The sequence below is a fragment of the Lycium barbarum genome, chromosome 8 (genome assembly GCF_019175385.1).
Source record: "Lycium barbarum isolate Lr01 chromosome 8, ASM1917538v2, whole genome shotgun sequence".
NCBI classification, from domain to species: Eukaryota; Viridiplantae; Streptophyta; class Magnoliopsida; order Solanales; family Solanaceae; genus Lycium; species Lycium barbarum.
The window spans coordinates 123,802,067-123,823,389 of NC_083344.1; the positions used below are offsets into that span (position 1 = coordinate 123,802,067).

General features: G+C 33.8%; 2 protein-coding genes across 2 annotated transcripts; one reads left to right on the forward strand and one right to left on the reverse strand.

Annotated features, from left to right (window-relative positions):
* Nucleotides 1–228: 228 nt before the first annotated feature.
* LOC132607103 (zinc finger protein JACKDAW-like) lies at nucleotides 229–2,952 on the forward strand. The gene is made up of 3 exons (XM_060320922.1): nucleotides 229–725; nucleotides 1,055–1,454; nucleotides 1,967–2,952. The coding sequence occupies exons 1-3, from the start codon at nucleotides 593–595 to the stop codon at nucleotides 2,826–2,828; spliced, it is 1,395 nt and encodes a 464-aa protein (XP_060176905.1). The 5' UTR covers nucleotides 229–592; the 3' UTR covers nucleotides 2,829–2,952.
* A 10,542-nt stretch (nucleotides 2,953–13,494) lies between these two features.
* On the reverse strand, nucleotides 13,495–18,319 carry LOC132607106 (small RNA degrading nuclease 3-like). The gene is made up of 11 exons (XM_060320927.1): nucleotides 18,165–18,319; nucleotides 17,678–17,857; nucleotides 17,499–17,576; nucleotides 16,486–16,554; nucleotides 15,993–16,133; nucleotides 15,767–15,883; nucleotides 15,619–15,688; nucleotides 15,293–15,393; nucleotides 14,862–14,969; nucleotides 14,191–14,295; nucleotides 13,495–14,055 (listed from the first exon to the last, which is right to left on the reverse strand). The coding sequence occupies exons 1-11, from the start codon at nucleotides 18,195–18,197 to the stop codon at nucleotides 13,702–13,704; spliced, it is 1,356 nt and encodes a 451-aa protein (XP_060176910.1). The 5' UTR covers nucleotides 18,198–18,319; the 3' UTR covers nucleotides 13,495–13,701.
* Nucleotides 18,320–21,323: the final 3,004 nt, after the last annotated feature.

Here is a 21,323-nt window from a genome sequence, read left to right on the forward strand (position 1 = left end):
GACCGGCAATGTGAGCGAGCTCACACAGACGGAGTTAATTACATGTAAATTCTATAACAAAATATTAATTTGCCAGTGACTTGATAAAAATGATAATTAGTATGTTATAGTTGGTTAAACTACACCAATAATATAAAGAAAACTACATATCAGTGTATATAATTTAAAGTTATAATTTATAGAGAAGGAAATATAGGTGGCCCAGCTGCTAAATCTATGGCTGACCGACTTCGAAAAAACAAGAGGTAAAGATAACGTTGAAAGGAGAGTTGTGTAGAAAAAGAGAGGAAATATTCTCCTTAGCTTTCAAGGTCTTTTTTGGTGTTTTCTTTTGAAATCAAACAAACTTCCAGCTCCCAAATTGAAGTGATTAATATTGTATTCTCTTGATGTTTTAAGATTTTTGTGTTTCTGAGTGTTGCTGTGCGCTACTGTTGTTTGCTTGCTACTACTACTTATGTTTCTGTTCTTTTGGCAAAATCTGAAAAAAAAAAACTTGTGAGATTTGAATACCACCAAGGTTTTCTTATCTGTTTGTATTTGGAAAAAACACTTTGTTTTCTAGCTTAGACAAAACCAAACTATTAACAAAATGATGTCTGGAGATGTGTTTTCATTTCCTTCTTCTGTCAAAGCAGTACTTCCTCACCAAGAACTTCAAACAAACCCTAACCCTAAACCTAATCCTCCTTCCAAGAAAAGAAGAAACCTTCCCGGAACACCAGGTATATTATTTAGCTTCAAAAGTTCATTTATTGCTATTATTATATATACATCGATTTGCATGCAGTGGCGGATGTATAGTTAAAGCTACGAGTTCAAGTGAAAATCTTGAAAAATAGGAGTAAAGGGGATATGAGATAAACAGATGCGTCTGATGAACGTCAAGTGGTTTAATACCATGCTTTGATGAGCTCATATTTTCTAAGAACTCAAAATCTTGAACTCATAAAGATCAAATCTAGGATCCGCCTCTGAACTGTATATATAGAAGACTTGCTTTGTTGATTTTATTCTTTAGCTTTTATCTGAGTTTTGATTTATGTCTTGACAGATCCAGATGCTGATGTTATTGCTCTATCACCACAGTCACTTATGGCAACAAACAGATTCATATGTGAGATTTGCAACAAAGGTTTTCAAAGGGACCAGAATTTGCAACTTCATAGAAGAGGACACAATCTTCCATGGAAGCTAAAGCAAAGGAATAAACTAGAAATAGTGAAGAAGAAAGTGTACATATGCCCAGAAAAGACTTGTATTCATCATGATCCATCACGTGCACTTGGAGACCTTACTGGAATAAAGAAACATTTTAGTAGGAAACATGGAGAGAAGAAGTGGAAGTGTGAAAAGTGTTCAAAGAAATATGCAGTTCAATCAGATTGGAAAGCTCATAGTAAAACTTGTGGAACTAGAGAGTACAAATGTGACTGTGGCACACTCTTTTCCAGGTATTTAATTCAATTTCTAGTATATACCATGTAGCATGTATTTTGTTGGAGAATATTTGTTCCAAGTACAATAAATGCTCTTCCCTTCATGGAAGTAAAATAAATGCTCATCCATCCATACACAATACTTATTTCATTACTGTATTTGCAAATACTCAAGTTCAATATTTGCAAATACTGAGGAATGCGCCGTTTGACCAGAATCATCTTATTAGCTTTTAGAGTCATTCTGGAATCTTTGGGTTATTCATCCATACTTGAAGTCAACTTCCTTTTTTCATCAACACATCTGATTCTCACTCAAGAAACTGGTGAAAGTCAAGAATAAACGATGCAGTATTTGAAGTGAAAATTCACTCACAAAACCTTAACTTTCTTTTTCAAGTGCAATTCAAGAATAAACACAACTTCAAAATCGTTCCAAATACTCTTTTGCGATTTCAACTTCAAATACACGTTTTTGTTCAACTTCAAGCAACTTACTATTGGTTTTTAATTATTTTTTCTTGCAGAAAAGATAGTTTTATCACACACAGAGCTTTCTGTGATGCTTTAGCTGATGAGACTTCAAGAATCACTTCAGTTGGGGTTAACAATTTGAACTTCCCAAATAACCATACATTGTTGAACCAGCAATCAAATTTGCATGGTGGGTTCACAGGATTTAGACCAGATTTTAGTAGTTTTTCAACTGGGAATAATTCTCTTCATCATCAGCAGCAAAAACTAAGATTATCACTCTGGTTAGATCAACAACTTCAACCAAGTTCAAATCTTTTTGATTCATCAAACACAAATGGATTTCAAGAAATGATACAAATGCCATCTCAACATGTATTTGGAGCATCTTCAACAGCTCCAAACTTTTCATTATCTTCACCACAAGGCACATCAATGACTGATCAAACTTTAAGTTCTTTATATTCTGATAGTCACCAAAACAGCCAATTAACCAAATCTTCTTCGACACCAATGTCTGCCACTGCACTTCTACAAAAAGCAGCTCAAATGGGTTCTACAAAAAGCAACCAAAGTAGTACTTTCTTTAGCAACAATTTCAGCAAACTGAACACTTCTTCTTCTACTACTTCACCAAATACACCAACCTTTACCAGTTTGCATAGTTGCGAAACAACGGATCAAATGTTACAGGGCAATAATGGACTCATTGGGTGTACAAATTTTAGTTCATCCGGAATTACTAAGGCAATTATGCAAACTCCAGCAGTTTCAATGAATGGCATGGATAATAGCTTAACGAGAGATTTTTTGGGAATTAGACATGAAGGGAATTGCCAGTTTATGCCACAAGATATGGTTAAGTTTGCTAATTCGATGAGTAATTCAGCTATGGGGTTGAGCCATTTACAGTAGTAGTCACTAGCAATGGCGTTCTTTTCGTATTTTTCTTTTTGTAACGCAGTACAATAATGTAAAATGTCACCTTATCTTCAAGCTATTGCTGGCTCAGCTAGCCTATTGGCTATGTTTCTTTTCATTTTTACACAAATTTTGATGCATTTGGCCGTTTGAAAAGAAACCAATCCCCTCGCCCCCACCCACCCCCGTAAGTTTTTTCTACCGCCATTCAGTAAGAAATTTGTGTTATAAAATATGATTTTCCCGGTTCATTCCTACTGAACCAGTTCAATGGGAAAACGTAAGGTGGAAATAGGTTCCTAATGAAACACTGAGAAACTTCCTACTTTTTCTGTGTGAAAACATTATTATTTAGGTTTTTTCCACCGACATTCAGTGGGAAATCTAAACATTTTTCAGTGGGAAAATATAGATTTTTTAGTAGTGCTCCCGACCCGCCACCTTTTAAAAAAAACAATAAAAACACTAGTAGAAAACTTTCTTGGTTAATGCAGATAATTTTCTTCCATGAAACTAGAGTAGTGGCCTCTAATTTCCCTCTAATTTCATGTTTGATCAATAAACTTTCTTGGTTGCTTTATTAAAATTTTCGTCTTGAATTAAAAAAATAAAAAATCAATTCCCGGCAAATATTTTCGATGGAAATCTTAGTTAATTGAAAATTCTTGTGACTAGTACATTTTCGACTGAAAATCCGTGAAATTTGATTCTTTAGTTGCGAAGAATAATCGTTGCATAGCTAATGCTCAACGTTTGATTAATAATATGAGGGAATACTCACTTTAAATCGTGAGAGATATCTATGTTACTAGTTTATGTTGGATATAATGTGGTAATTAATTATAATCCATTTCAAATGATATTGACGAAATAAAAAAAATGTTCGTGAAGTTAAGGCGTGCAAGTGCTTTTTTGGGATAAGTTTAAGTGCAAGTTTATGTATTTTCCATAATAGAAGTTGTGGTCATGAACCGATACACATTTACTTTTGGTATGCCGAGTTACCTAAGTTCTTGTTATTGGGAGAAATTAGAATCAGACCTGATGATCAATAGACCGCATATGATTAACATCGTCTAACTTCGTTTGTAACCGACTACACTAGCTTAATCATACTAAACAAGGCCAGATATAGTAAAGAAAGAGTTTAAATTTAATGCTCTAATGATGTAAAAAGTATTTATACAATTAAGTCACTATATATATAACGTAATAAAACGATATATTTTATAATAAGCAATAATTAATAACCCGATAAAAATGAAAATGAACTTAAGCAATGGAGTAAAAAGCAAATTATGAGTATATATAATTTAAATCTTGAAAGAAAAAGCGGAAAAAATCTTAATTACTCATTTTAAGTCTAATTTATCGGCTAAGAATAAAACAAGAAAAATATTACAACTTTGGTCCCAAGTTCATAATTCTGATTTCAGATCTCTTGATATTCCTATACGGTATCGGTTTCTCCATTATTAATTTTTTCATGAATCTAACATATTCTAACTAATCAGATAATTTATTTACTCCTTATTTTTAAGTTAAGATCCCTTAAATTATATTTGCCAGCTGAGGGAGGAACTAAAATACAAAAACTACAATAATCTATAGTTAAACGTGTTTGATCGGAGATATCAGGAGGATCAAATATAAATGTCCCACTAATAATAAGGGACCACAAACTTTATAACAATCTTAAAAACAAACTTAAAGATTAGGCTAATTTCAAGATTTGTGGGGTCTTTGAAAATTCGAGTACGACCATTTGTGTTGGGGGGATAAAATTACTAAAGGGTTGCCATGCATATTTGTGTTTTCTATTGTTGGTGTTATTTTTTAATTATTATATTTATATGATAAAGTCTGATCTGTGACCTTCAATCTTTCTACTCTTAATTTTTTTACTCCTATGTAACATCACACTTTGTTTTGTAACATTCTGTTGTCATTTTCTGTAAAATAAAAAGTGGCACGGAAAATTACGAGAAAGTATGTAGAGTAGTGTCAAAGTAATCAGGCTATTTTAGTCAACGTTGGTTGGCTTTGCAGAACCTTTGGATAGTTTGATTGGATTAGCTTCTTTTTTTCTTTCTTTTTACATATATAATATACATATACGTTATATACACTATTAACATAAATATATCAGATTATTTCTATGCTATTTAAGAAATTAAATCATATCATTTTTCAATTGTAAAGTCACCTCTATTGTTATAGGTCGACTTAATCTGATATTAAATTATACATAAAATATAAGCACTTTTAATTGTATGATATATATTCAAAGTTTATTGACCCTGACTAATTCGGGTTTGGATCCATAAATTCAATAAAAGAGGTAAAATATTCCTATCGAAAGAAAATGACATTTACGGATGGTGCACGCATAAGAAAACATGAGAAAACAGAATTGTGAAAGCTGAGAGTAATTTAGTTGCCTAGCCACAGAATATCACTTGTGCAAAGAAGGAAAAGAATAATAAAGAGAAGTATACAGGATCTATATTAGATGTGGTTTCTACCTGTCATACATACTCTTACACACTTTTTCATTTTTTTTTTCTTTTTGTGGGGTTAATGGGGAGGGGTTGTTTCTCTAGAGCTGTTGTCAATTTTAGGTGTTACTAGATATTTTTAGGAGATAATTGCTCATCATACAGCTCAGCAACTAAAACGAAGTTGCACATGCATTAGCAAAGGAAGCTTCCCAAATATCCAGCTCTACTGCTGTTCATCGTTTTGTTATCCCCTCTTGTTCTGTTAAGAAGCAACTAGACAATGATATCAATAGTATTACTGTCTTTAGGAAAGAAGTTGATGCTAAGTATTGTAATATTCTAGCTAGTTTTGGCAACCAAAGTGTTCTAAGTGACACTTTGATCTACGGCTTGTAATGACTTTATTACATAGATAATATAATATTATTGTTATAAAATAATAAAAATTAAAATGCAAGAGAACACATAAGAGAGGAGGGACTTGAAGATTGATATGATTTCTTTCACTTCTGTATATCTTCCATAGGACATATGGTCCTATTTATAGAAAAACTAAATTAGTAATACATTTAGTGATCACTAACTAAAAGATAACTTTACTTTGGTGATCACTAACTAAAAGATAACTTTATTTTGGTGATCACTAACTAAAAAATAACTTTACTTTAGTGATCACTAACTAAAAGATAACTTACTTTGGTGATCACCAAAGTACTTGAATGATACATGAACATTCACTATTAAATATTATTTACAACACTCCCCCTTGAATGTCCATTAATAGATAATGTATCTCGTTAAAACCTTACTAGGAAAAACCCTGTGAGAAAAAGTCCTAGTGAAGGAAAAAGAGTACACATATCTAGTAATACGTTTTGATAGCTGCCTCATTAAAAACCTTACCAGGAAAACCCAATTGGGACAAAAACCTTGGTTAAGGGAAAAAGAGTGCAGCGCGTATTTTACTCCCCCTGATCAAAACTTCACTTGCTTCTCGGAGACGACGCATTTCAATTTTGTATCTCAGCTTCTCAAATGTTGAGGTTGGAATGTTTCAATGGACAGATTCGCCATATTATCTATCAATCGAGCGAATTTATTGAATATTTATTTCACCTTCTGTTGAAGATTGTTTCTGAAAAGAAATCTAACAAAATGCTTTATCCTGTCTTCTTTGATATATCCTTCTTTCAAATGAGCTATGCAAGCTTTGTATAATATTATTGGAATCTTCATCTCCAAATAAATATCGCATGATTGCAGAATGTGCTGAGGTATTGATCTCAGCCAGATACATTCCTGACTTGCTTCCAGATACATTCCTGTCTTGCTTTAAAAGTTGCTGATATCCTGGCAGACTTGAATGAGTATAATTGACTGTCATGTAGAACGTCATATTATGGCAACATCCTCACATGCTCACATAATTTGTTTGAGATCTAACTTTATAGAGATCGTATGAATGTCCTGCATTTCATAACCAACAAATCTTGATAATATTGGTTAGAATCAATGAATTCATATTATTATTTGATTCATTCTGATGTCTCCACGAATAAAAGTGAGGCTAGATCTTGCCTGCATATCAATAAAAGCATTATCTCATGGATAGTAATAGCAGGATACGTTAGTGCATCAATTGCACTAAGACATGATACTTTCTAACCATTTCAGTGAGATCCAAAATTGATCTTTCTTTACTTTAAGCGATCTTACAGCCATTGGGGTACTCAATGGAATCGCTTTAAGGCCTTTTCAATCCTTTAAGAATTTTCATATAAACTTCACTGTCTAGCTAGACATGAAAATATTTCAGTATACGCATTCAAGTTTTCATATACTGCCAGACTGTATGAAACCTCATTGCATCCACCACAGGAGAACACATCTCCGTACAATAATGTCAGGACTTTTGCAAAAAACCTTTATACCACAAGGCACGAGCCGTATTTTATATCTTACGGATTAATAATTCATTTCACTTTTCGCTCAAAAGTTTCTTTATACCCCACTGACATTATATCTTCAAATGTTTGGACTATAGATCCAAAATATTTCATATTTACCACGTGAAATCAAAAATACTTGCGTATTTTCATTTGGTCAATCATCTATCTGTCCACATTTCTTGACAGATTTGAATTCAAGATCCTCGTTACCATTTATAATGTTGAGCGCTACATTATATCAAAGATGCCGTCGACGGTCATTTGATATCGGTTCCCATGTGATATAACTTATTGAGATCTCTTCATTTTTCACCATTTTCAGGTACATGAACCTTTCCCAAGGTTTCATGAAGTGTTATGTCGTGGTGCTCTTTTAAAGCACTTGCCTCATTATTATGGTCATTTTTATCATTTGCTCCTCTCGAGATTTACCTTTGGAACCGATTGGTCTATCACGCTTCAGGCGTGCCATAGACTCTATCCTTAAAGGATTTTAATTTTAGTAGGAGCATTTGCAGCTAGAATATGATTTTCACTTTGGTCAGCAAATGTGTCTGGCAGTTAACTTGAATTATATTTTACACGAGGATCATACTAGTGATAATTCATTATATATAATTTATTTTTCTAGCTGCTTATCATCTCTCCCCCTAATGTTAGGAAATCTAACATTTACCCGCAACCTTATTTGGGGGACCCATCTTTGTGCGTTTTGGTGGAGCAATTGAATCATATACCGCACATTCACATTTTTAGATGGGAATTATTTGGTTCCTGACCTTGAACCAATTGTAATGGGGGAACCTTGTTGGCTTGATGCATATAAGCTGCTACATATTAAATAACACATCTCATACCAAAACTTTGTTTGGGAGATTTGTTCTCATAACCAATTGTTTAGCTATAATTAGAGGCATGCAATTTCGGCTAAACCAACTTGGATGTAAACCAGCATTATCAATATAATTTCATAGTTTGGAACCATGGTCTTAATTTAACAATTTGAGCAAACAACCTTGCAAAAAACCAAACTGCAAGTTGATACCAAATGCACATGTGACCATAACATAGATGCATCTGTTAAAATCATATAATAGCAAACGGTCTACATGGCAGGTGAACGGGCCCATATTCGCCTTTTTATGTTCCAGAATTATTGAGGGATTCAATCCCATCTTTAGCTGGTATAATGTTCAATTTATCATGAGAACAGGTAGCACAAGAGAATTCTTGAAGAAACTTTTATTTCTTCAATATATAATAATGTGAATTCTCAATTATTTTGCATCACATTAGAACCGGAATGGCCAACCGGTCATGCCAACTGATATTTATTTCAATAAACTTCTAGTTTACCATCGCATGTGATTCCATCATCATGCTCATATTTGTGTAGTGCAAACAGGAGGGAAGCAGGGTAACATTTCACATTTATATTTCCTACCCGTTATATGACTGTAGTAATATAAAGATACTAAATCTTTTCATCATTTATAGTCTCAATATGAATGGCCACTTTGGCGAATCTTTGAAACTCAATAAGTTTCTTTGAGACTTACTATAGTATAATGCTTTCTTGATAATCAATTTAATTCCTTCAAAGTAGTAATAAATTGGCTCTTCTAGAGCTCCCAATTAATTGTGTACTACCACATATTTCATAACACCATCCGTATGGTGAACATATCCTTTAAAGGAGAAATTTATATCATTCTGATCAAATTATTATAGGCAAGACTCATTTCTCTTTAACCTTTTCCTGTCAATAATCATAATCGACAAGATGATCAATGACTACTTATTCCACAATAACGATTTCTCTCAAACCTCCCCTAGAGGTGAGTTGTGGTATTAGCATATACATACATAAGCACATATTTACCCATATCTTTTATCATATCTTGCCACATTCACCTTCAAGAATGGGCCAACATCCACGATGCTCATCACAAGTCGCATTCTCTTCAAGGATGGACTATAATTATATATGTGTTTCATAAATTTGATATAACTCATTGTCATGTCTTAATATTTATATGATCCACCTCGACATCACTTTGAAAGGTCAAGTGTGCCTCCACTTTGTATTCCTTTCTTTTGATGGAGGATTTATATAATTTATCAAATTAGGTCGCAAGGAATCGCGTTCCCAATGACTTTTCATACCACATTGATGGCAAAAATTACCTTCACCTTTTGAAGGACCATTTTGAGAACCCATAATGTTCTTCCCTTTTATAATTATCATAATGATGACTATTATTATATTGTACTTTATCACGCCCATGTTCATTCATATAGCCATAACAAATATTTTGTCATCTTTCAGACTTATCATATACTGCTACCACATTCACTTCAGGGAATGGAGCAAAGTCAGTGGGGTGGGCTTCACAAGAGCATATTAATTTGCTCAGTCATAATCATATCATCAAAACCGTGTATTGGGACTTAAACCCAATGTCTTATTCATATAAAGGCGTTTTTAAGCCATAACGCGATGGGACTTGAACCCAACTTTTTATATTATCATCATAGTGCACCGGGACTCAAACTCGAGTCTTTTAAATAAAGTACCACTCTATGATTTTACGCATCACTAAATTAAGTTTTACCAAGACATGAAATATACCAATTCATGTGGTCGAACATTTCTTGTAACCTATATTTCAGTTCAAAGTGGACCATAAAATCATGTCATAATATCTCTCGAATTTTTCATATTGCTCTTCGGGAGCAATTTTGTGACATGATATAAATAATATTTCTCATATACATATCTTCAATTGTAGCCACAACAGACTTATGAAAATATTACCACTTCTGGTGGTTATAGATATAAATAAGTTTAGACACAACGAGGTATAGAAAATATTGTCACTTCTGATGACCATGTATTTCTTGCAAGCTCTCATTTAGCCATTAAGGGATATGAGATTAGCATCATAATCCCTTTTAACAATATTGTTCTTCAGGAATAAAATTTGAGGCATAAATGATCCAGAACCATTTAGGTTCCCATGGACCCGATAAATCTAACGACTTGTAATAGCCATATATACTCCTTGTGAGGCCATCCTTATCATGTGAAAGCATGAGTTAAATAACTTAAAATATTGCATACCTGAATTTCCTTTAGAGGTGATGAATTCTGCAGATGCTCAAAGGCAAATGTCATTCGCAAACAATTTTAAGATATTTTCATTGCATAACAAGTAAGAAACTCTTTCTAAATCTCATCATATAAAAAGGGTAATCCTCCACAACCAAAATTCTTGTATTAGTGAAATAATCAATTTGGTCATCATGTTTACAGTAACTTCGTGTAAACATCAATATGCATATTAGCGAATTAAAGCTATGCAGTGAGCAAAGGACCTATATTTTATGTCAGAGTAGTGCATAGTATATATATATATCATGGTGAAGCAATATGGCTTCTACCTTATATATATATATATATATATATATATATATATATATATATATTAGAAATAGCATAAACAAGAACAGAGAAAAGAAATTTTGATCTTGTACTACTTTATCAACAAACCCTCAGAATAAAAGCATGATACTTACCTGGAAATTGCTTTAATCTTTTCAAAATCTTTGTCCAAGATGGCAAAGTCTCGTGCTGATAACGTGTTATAAAATAATAAAAATTAAAATGCAAGAGAACACATAAGAGAGGGACTTGAAGATTGATATGATTTCTTTCACTTCTGTATATCTTCCATAGGACATGAGTGGTCCTATTTATAGAAAACTAAATTAGTAATACATTTGGTGATCACTAACTAAAAGATAACTTTACTTTGGTGATCACTAACTAAAAGATAACTTACTTTGGTGATCACCAAAATACTTGAATGATACGTAGACATTCACTATTAAATATTATTTACAACAATTATCTTGGATGTTCAAAAAACTTTAATTATTTGACAGACTCGGATTACTCATACATAGTGGTTGGAGACAAATTTTTAACTAGAATTCAAAATATAAAAAATAGACACGCGAAAATATTAAAGAGATCCGGGTGAACCTTTGAGTGCCATAGTTTCCTTAATGTTTATGCGCCCTAAAGATTATGAAGCACATTTATTTGGGAGCATTTCTAAAATGATACTTCTCCCATAATAGATAAGAAAAGCAAGTTCTCTCCTATTTAACAAGTTGCAACGCTAAGCATAAAGCCCGTTTGAATTAGCTAATTGAGATACGATAAACATTAAATGCTGAAAAACACTTTTGAATGGTTAAACTGGTCTTATAACTAAGAAACATTTACGTGTTTGAACTAAAGTATTAAGCTGAAAAGTCATAAGTATTGACCAACTTATGACTTTTAGTTGATTTTGGCATATGGTGCTTACTTTTGAAGTTTACTGAACTCGTAAATAAATTAAAAATGATTTTTAAGCTTGTTTACCAGCTTAAAAGCTTAATGACTTTTCTATTATCCTTATAAGACCTTAAGAAGAAAAACATAAACTACTGGAGCTTCAAACTAAGAAAATTCTATCCCACCAAATCACTATCTACCAAGGGGTGGTCCAAGTTTAATATCAAGGACAAGAACACATAAAAGGATAAAATAGTCTATGACATTGACTTCGTTCATACTATTTCTACTTAAAAATGCCATCTTGGATTCGGACTAATTAAAGCAGAATGTTAATAATCCAACAAACATTCTTGAAAACTGTAGTTCTTTTCCCAAGTCTCATGTTTAGGACACAGGAATTCTAGGAGGCAGACAACTTTCACAGATCTTTCTTTAACCTTTTTACTGTCCTTAATTAGTGTGCAAAGTGATTACAAAAAAGATGTTTGCTTGAAATATGAGGGTAATTTTCTCCATATACAATAAAACTAGAGTCCTAGGATTACTTTTACACCCTTCCATTGAACAGTTTTTGACTTTTCAAGGTAGGCCTTATTGCTATAGGCTTGGGAAGCTCTGTTGAATGTAGTTAGCCACTTAACTGGAACTTTATGATATTTGTAGTTCATCTAAGAAGTTGTATATATTGAACTTTACAGGACTAATTTTTTGGGGGTCAAAGGTATGTTAATCTCTTGCTCACTCTTCAGTTCTCACTCTCTAAAATGAATCAAACATCTATTAATAAAAGTATATCAGCTAAATAATATCTTCATTGTTTAATTAATCCCATACTAGTCTATCACAAGAATACTATCTGAATTCACAGTCTAGTTGTACTGATAAAATCTTGAATAAAAATGTGTGAGTTCAATTCTCATCATCTCACTATCTCAAACCTTATCATGTATTTTTCAAAAAAAAAAAAAAAAAAAGGAAAAAAAAAAAGGGAGACAAATATATCAAGATAATAGGCAGTGATGGATCTAGAGAACAGTTTATGAGTTCATGAGAATTCAATAGAATTTGTGCAGACTTTGTATATGTATTAAGAAATCCATTAAATATCATATCTATAATATGTAACTATGAATCCAATTATTATTGTATATTATCTTGAGGTTGATCTAGGAACTAAAAAACTTTAAATCCTAAATCTGCCTATGATAATAAGGAAAGAAGATGCAATCATATTAAAGAAATTAAAGTGGTCAAACATTGTACCTAGTTTTAAAGATCCTAATGCGTATTCTCAATAATAGTTTATAGTTTTGCGATTTTTTTCTTTTGACATGGAACAACAAAGTAAAGAAAAGAGTAACTTAATATAACAAGGTCTTATTTCTATCTTTAGGCAGCCAACTGAAATTGTGGAAAGAAATCTAATAAACCACACACCTAAAATCATAGCTTATTTTTATTACTGGAGGAGATCCAAATCCAAATTTTATAGCGTTTGTAGTGTTTTCTTTACAATCTTTTTGTTCCTAGTTGTGCTTGTACCTAGTTCTTTTCCTTACTTTTTCTCTCAGGCGGTCTTAAACAAACCAGCTCAATCAATGGGCACACATTGACCAGCTCTGGCCACCGGTAGCAGAGGCTATTTTAGTATATGTCACGATCTTAGAGGCTCTGATACCATGCAAAGAATGAAAAAAAAAAAAGAGATGTCAGGTATGAATTGCTTGATTATTCCCTCAAACATGTCGGGTTTATATAGTGCTTACAAGTAATTCGAAAAAGGAAGGATGCAACTAATCGTAAAACAGAAAGGAAAGTAATTCCTGATACCATGCAAAGAATGAAAAAAAGAAGAGATGTCAGGTATGAATTGCTTGATTATTCCCTCAAACATGTCGGGTTTATATAGTGCTTACAAGTAATTCCAAAAAGGAAAGGATGCAACTAATCTTAAAAAAGAAAGGAAAGTAATTCCCGATAACTCCCGTTTATATTTACAAAATTATCGGGATTGTAAGCCTTTACCATATATACAAGGAACATGTTCTTGCCATATTAACAATTTCCTAATCTCTAACCTTTTCAATCCTTGTTTTCTCAAGGTTAACAATGAGTTTGTTCAAGTTGGAGATCTTTTCGTCTCTTCGGCTTAGTTCTTTCTTCAGTCCCTCAATCTCCTTCAAGTGAGTTTTACAATGATTACAACCTGCACTAGTAGCGTCCTTCAACTCTGTACAATGATTTTCTGTCCAGAGTTTCTTTGGCTCTCCCACGCCCTTGTCGTCTTCTAATAACCTCTTCATTGGGACAGGAAACTCTTTGGAATAATTATTGGCAGTCATCTTAACAACACACAGAACTCCTGATATACTGGAATCAAGATGAAACGAAACGAGCTTCTGAAATCGTCCGCCAGTGTCCTAACAAAGACATAAACAATAAGTTATGACATGCCTGGTAAATTAGAGCATATGCCTCTCTCATGTACACATTTGGTTTCTCTATAAGGCAGTGAAATCGGCATTTATACAAAGAAATCCGGAAAGAATACCAACCTTCTCTAGGTTGCCTTCAAGCTTATCAAATGCCTCATTTGCCTCTTGCTGATTTTTGAAATTGGCAAAGGCAGAATACTTGTCTGCTTGCACTTTTTTATTAGCCTGCCAGCAGATCATAAATGGACAAATTAAGTACATTGAAGCTAAATTCAGCCTTGAAAGTGATGAGAACTGTGCCGATTGTTACTCAAACATCATTCGCGTGCAAATATCTTGATTACTATAACTGTTCTAAAGGAACAACAGCTACTCTTAAATGCAGAAGCACATAAAAATGTAAGGAAACTTCAAATTTCTCATAAGGAATGACTACAAAGTAGATCATTAAAAAAACAACCAAACAAGTAAGGAATACAAGTAATGAATGTGATTCTTCGATGATTGAATGTCGATATATGCTTTTATAAACTAATCAGCATAAACTAATGCAGACTGCATTAGAATTTGTGTCATGAAGAATTAACCACCCAATAGCTTAAATTAAAATTAGCCAGCAGATGTATAATATATGTATAATTCATATATAATGTGTATATGTGTGTAATCAGTGTATAAACTATGTATACTGGCCCGAAAAGTAAATAGTGAATTCGGCCAGCTCTTTGTGTAAAGATCCCTGTCATGAAGAATTACGTCATGGGAAAGAAAAAGCGTGAGATTCTCCAAACCTTAATTTCTACGGTGTAGTCTCCAGGAATAAATTTGTGCAGATCTTGGCTAGAAACAGCCACTGGTATCCTATGGACAAGCAGCTTTGCCATCTCGGACTGTTGCACCTAAATTTAAAAGAATAGATGACCATTTTATTAATCAGTAAACAAGGAAGAATGATTTTCTTAAAAAAAAAAAATCTATGGTATTACCTCCTCATGAACCTAGGGTATAATATTATCAGCTCCAAGTTCGACTATGGCAAGAACAAGTTTCATCGCAGTACATGCATCATCTAAACAATTATGTGGAGAGTCCTTTTTTCGAAGTTCAAAACCTAAAACAGACTATTTGGGAACTATTGTAAGTAACAACAGCATTCATCAACCATTCAACATGCTGGACATTACATGGGAAAGAGTATCAAATATGAAAAATCAAAGCTTACCTTAGACAGGCTATTTAAAGAAGGCCTTCTATACGAAGGCTGATCCCGATATTTGAAGACATATGATGTATCAATCACTCTAGCATGATCTAGCTTCAAAGCTGTAAAACGAAAGACATAACAGAGAAATAGCATGATGGAATCTCTACAGGAAAGGGAAAGAACAGAGAAAAAACAGTAGAATAGCATCAGAAGCTAAGGATATTAAGAAAGAGGCATATGATCATGAAAGTCAGGTCATTTCTAATTACCAGTAGATGTGCACCAAACTTTTGAATTTTTATTAAATGGGAACCAAAAACTTATAATGCACGAATGTAGCTTACCACAAAGGTCATGGTGTAAACTGTGGCCGATCAATATTGTTCCATGTGATAATAGCTTCTTCATGGACATCTGAATCGTAACACACAGAAGTTCGATACGGAAATTGCAATGTCTAGTACTAGACAACCAAAAGTGAACCATTTATACCTGTACATCAACCAATGAGCAAGTAACTCCATCTAAATCTTCAGCAGTTATTCCAGTAATCTCAGTTCTGTAATCTGCAATTGGTTTGTCAGGATTCACAAATTCATCGAGTTTAACCTGCAATTTTCAAAACTTCAAACTTATAACGACATGGAGAAAAAACAAGGTGAACTTAAGTCAGAGACATATCTATGTGTGTGCGCGTGTGTTTAAGTACGAGATATACCTCTAAATTACGGTCCACTGCACAGATTCTGACTAAAGCTTCAGTATGATCTTGGCAAAGAACCATTTCGCAATCAACTGCAACCATTGCCTTTGAGTGAATGAAATTAGACTTTTCACTCCTTCCAGTGACAAACCACCCCTGTACCCATGGATGTATATTGTAGCAAGAGAGGTTTAGTTTTACGGTAGAACTTCCAATTATACAAATGAAAGATTCCAGTGCCACATAATTTATTCCTGGATGGACTATAACCACTAAAGCTAAACTAAAATGCACCTAAAATTTCCCGCAGGGGATCATGACATGCATTTATAGAAGGAAACCATGCAAACTTTTTGTGAAAAAAACTCTTCATTTCTAAACAAAGAGGCTGAAGCTTGTGACACTATACATCTTGTAAATTTGTGGCAGAACACCAAATTTAGGACATGTTTTCTAGAGATTAAACTTCTTAATAGACAATAAGAGAAGACTAAAGCTAGTAACGAACCTCTTCATGTGATGGAAATGAGTAATCTGCGGGATATTGATGGTGCTCAAAAGTTAAATAAACCAATCTCTGCACTGCCACAATGTCAACTTATTGAGCATCAAAGTGATTGATATGAGTGATCATGAATATCGACTCCTATTTGCTATATGAAAAGTCAGAATATCGACTCCATTTTTTTTATATCGGTTGTACCAACTGTTTTAGCTGGTTTTCGAGCTTGGGATCTCCGGGTTGTTACTCGCTAGACATTTACTGACTATGTCTCAACTACTAGACCATCCCTTTGGGGGTGTTTAAAACTTGAAGAAAAAGGTGATTAACTATATTTCTAACAAGTTATAACTGCAATTTAATATTAACAGAAGAGGTTATAAGACCTATTAGCAGCTTACTGAAAATGAATTAGCTACTTTCAACCCACATAAGTAGATTTCCTAGCTATCTTCCAACAAATTAAACCTAATGTTGCAGTTATGATTCGGAATACCCAAAAGTAGAAGTGAGAAATTAGCCCATAAAAACATGACCCCTCTGATCCATTGACCCGTCTAATTCAGCCCATCTAAAAGCTCGGCGGATATGTAGCTCAGATTGATCCACAAGAAACTTTTTTTTTTGTTTGATATGTTATATATAGCCAATGAAAATAATTATTAGATAATTAAAAAAATTATAAGAAGACAAATAAAGATATTAAAACTTGGCAAGAGTTGAGCTGGTCCAGTTATAGCTCATTGTTTAACCCCTTTTGACCCTATCCATTTTCGCCCGAGCAACCTTTGGGCAGGTTAGTGACCTGCAAAAACTCAGCTCAATCCGCCTATTTAACACGCCTACCCAAAAGCCCAGGGGCCGAGGGAGAGTATTAGTTACCGGTTCAAACAAATAGAGTAACTTTTGTTTAAATGTATCAGAAAATTCATCAAATATGCATAGATATTTAATTGCGAACCTAGTAACTATTAATTCTGGCTCAGCCTCTGCAAAAGCCAAAATACAATATTGTTCACCTGTTTGGCGGATTCACTGTGTAGGGAACTTTTCCGGAGCTGCTCAACAGAATCACGATTCGAATGACATTGAAACACCTTGTCAAAAAAAAAAAAAAAAAAAACAGGGAGCATTTTGCGATTCGCATTAACAGAAATCAACCAAATGAAAACTAGAGTCCATCGATTCGATAACAAACCTTTAAGTCATCCTCTTGGCTAAATGTCTTCAAGAAAGCAAGCAGTACATCAGTGGACCTCTTCGATGGATCATTCAAGCTAGTCCCAAACTTGTCATATGATCCCAAAAAATCTTTCCACCCTCCTTTACTTCCTTTCAACTGTCGCTTTTGAGCTAACTTCACCATTTCAACTAGAACCTTTAACATTCAATATCAGAAAAATATTATACAGTCAGATGTCTCTATAACAATCATTTTCTATAACAACATTTCACTATATAACTTTGGTCTTTTCTTTTTAGTAACTTTTTCATGTCATGTTCAATGTTCTTCTCTATAACAGCATTTCGTTATAGCAACCAAAAGAAACGGTATCATAGTATGATTACGGAGAGGTTTGATTGTACAAATCTATTATACATCATTCCAAAAGAAAACAGTACATAATATCACACTTCTTTTAGTAGGAAAAGCTCATTTTGTGAGCAATTGGACAAAAAGTTACCTCTTTCTTGGCTGAGGCAAACTTCGAATCCATTCCGAACTACTCGAAAATTGAAGAACGTGGAAATCTTTGCCAAAATGAATTGATGAATTTTCAAATGAGAATGAAGGGAGCAGCTTGTGCAGGTGGAATGAATTGGATATCCGTGCACGCCACTCTACGGTTTATATATAGTTAGTTGAAAACAACCTCGACAAGACAAATAGAAGTAGACGACCTTTTATTTTCTTTTAAATTTATTTTTGAGTGAGAATATTTGGTTGTCACTTTCCAATAGTCAACGACTATGTTGTACATAAAGAACAATAATAATATTGAAAAACAAAGGACTTGTCATTCACGCTTGGTTTGCCTTTGAAAATAACTAACCTTTTTAAGTTACTAAGCTAGATATTTGCCATGTTACCCTCAAAGTTTATTACCCTATCTAGTCCTTTTCAGTTAAATGTTACCTTTACACGCTCCTAATTCCTAAACTTGATAATAGTAATATTCACTTAACCATCTCAACTGAGACGTACACCTAATGACGAATACATGAACAAGTCGAATTGTACCTATTAGGCAACTTGTGACTAATTACTGGTACAAGAAACATTTTATAACGTTAGAGACACTAGTGTGAGGCTCCTCCACCTTTTCTAGTGTTCTGAAATATGAGAGAAAAAATGGTGAATTTTGGTGAAGTGAAGATTTTGCAAACATCTCATGAAGATGTCTAAAATATTTCAAAGAGATGCTCGGAGCATTTCCAGGATGTTCGAAAGATGTTTGAATTTCAAACATTCTGGAGAGAGCACAAAAATAAATAAGGTAAGGAGACACACACAAAAATCAAATAACATAGAGATAATTGGAAACGAGTGAGAAAGTTCATAAGCTTAAAGAGATGGAAGAAATCAAGGTGAAAACACCGTTACAATTGATCTTGCCAGCAATTCAGGAGGAAAAAATCAAATAAGTGAAAAAACTTCTAACATCAGCCCTTCTTGTATGACTCTTGGCTGCAATTGCTGTCATCATATTCGACGTCCTAGACGGCCTCCATTAACAACGAGGGATATTGTTCTTTCTTCTCACCCTTTTCTTTGTGGCAGTCCTAAATGATACTTCTTAATCACAAGCTATTAAACAATAGCTTCTCTTTGACCTTCATGAAGTAAGCATAGGCCTTTGGTGTCAAAATTGTACTCTTATCTAGTTTCCAGTAGGATGTTTGCCCAATAAATCCATCCAAGTTAAAATCCTTGTTTTCTTACAAGGTTAACGATGAGTTTGTTCAAGTTGGAGATTTCTTCATCTCTGTGGCTTAATTCTTTCTTTAGTCTCTCAATCTCCTTCAAGTGAGTTTCACACTGATTACAACCTGCACCAGAAGCCTCCTTGAACTCTATGCTTTGGTCTTCTGTCCTCGGTTTCTTTGACTCTCCCACGGCCTCTTCATCTTCAACTGGCCTCTTCTTTGGGGTAACTTCTTTAAAATAATTATCGGCCATCTTACGAACATATAAAGACCCTGATTTAGTGCATAGTGACTTAGTTGATCATCTGTCATGACTCAAAATACCATCAAATTGATTAGGTATATATATATATTGATCACTAAATATTATTAATTTCCTTTGTTTATCACTAAATATCATTGATTCTCTTTGTTGATCACTAAATATGGGTGAATCATATCATAGTTGTTGCAACAATTGCAATACCTGTTACAACAGTTGCAGTATCTGTTGCAGAAAGTAACATAGCTGTTGAACAATACATGTCACTTGTTGGATAAAACACAACAAGTTACCTAGTTTCTGCAACAAGTCATTCCACTTGTTGGAAAAATTCAAACAACCAACCTAGTTGTTGTAACAAGTCGTGTCACTTGTTGGACAAACCCCAACAAGCTAGTAACTTAGTTGCTGCAACAGATTTGTTAATTACAACCAGTCTTATCACTTATTGGATAAAGTCCAACAGATAAATGGTTGTTTCAACTCCTATTTGTTGTGATATGTTCAATAACTAAGTAGTTGTTGCAACAAGTCCTGTTACTTGTTGGAAAAACCCCAACATGTTACAGAGCTGTTGCAACATATTTATTACTTGTTGAAAAATTTTCAGCAATTTATTAACAACAAAACATACATTGGTGATTTGAATAAGATCAACATATCACTTGAGTGTGTTGTTGCAACTGATCACTTAGTTGTTGGTGACAACTTCGGTTGTCTCTGTTTCATCCAACAACTGTAAAATATATCCAAAAACTAATGTAGTTGTTGCAACAAGAAGTCTACTTGTTGCGACAAGTCAGTGAGTTGTTGGAAAGAATAGAAGATGTCCAACAGCTTTCACAGTTGTTACAACAAGTAGGCTAGATTATTTATACACATTTTAGCAATTGTTGCAACAGATTAGTACAGAAGTTGCAACAATTGCCTAAAAGTGTTGCAAAAACTACAACAGTTGTTGCAATAAATTCAGAAGCTCTTATACAACATCTTTAGCATTTGTTGTAGCAACTGTAACTGCTATTATAAATTGTTGAAAAATCAGCAGCTATACCTAGATGAATAATTGAAATAAAAAACATTTTTTTACTTGCCAAATGAACAGAAATAATCCATGAAGTAATGCCCAGTGCTACACGAATGAAATCCGGTCCGACAATTACGTAAATCAGGTGAGTTTTTTTTTTCTTGAGCAATTTTTTTCTAAATAAAAGAAGAAAGCAGCAGCAGAGGAGGAGGGCGAGGGGGTGGCAGGGTGGGTGGGTGGAGTAAGAAACCAAAAAAAAAAAAAAAAAAGTTCAAAACTTCTTTTCAAGGAATTTTTTTTTGTTGGGGTGGGGGGGGGGGGGGGGGAACCAAAAATAAAAACTTTTCAATTTTTTCTAAAAAACCAAATTTTTTTTTTTTTTTTAGGGTGGAGGTCGTGGAGTGTTGGGTCGAGGGGTGAGTGGTGGGAGGAGGAGGGGGCGCTGGTGAAAAAACAAAAAATTTCAAAACTTTTTTTTTTTTTTGGGGGGGGGGGGGGTGGGAGGGGTGAGGGGTGGGAGGAGAGAGGGGCGTTGATGTAAAAAAAAAAAAATTGGGGGAGTTGGTGAAAAAACAAACAAAAAAAAATATCAAAACTTTTTTTAAAAAATTTGGGGGGGGGGGGTGA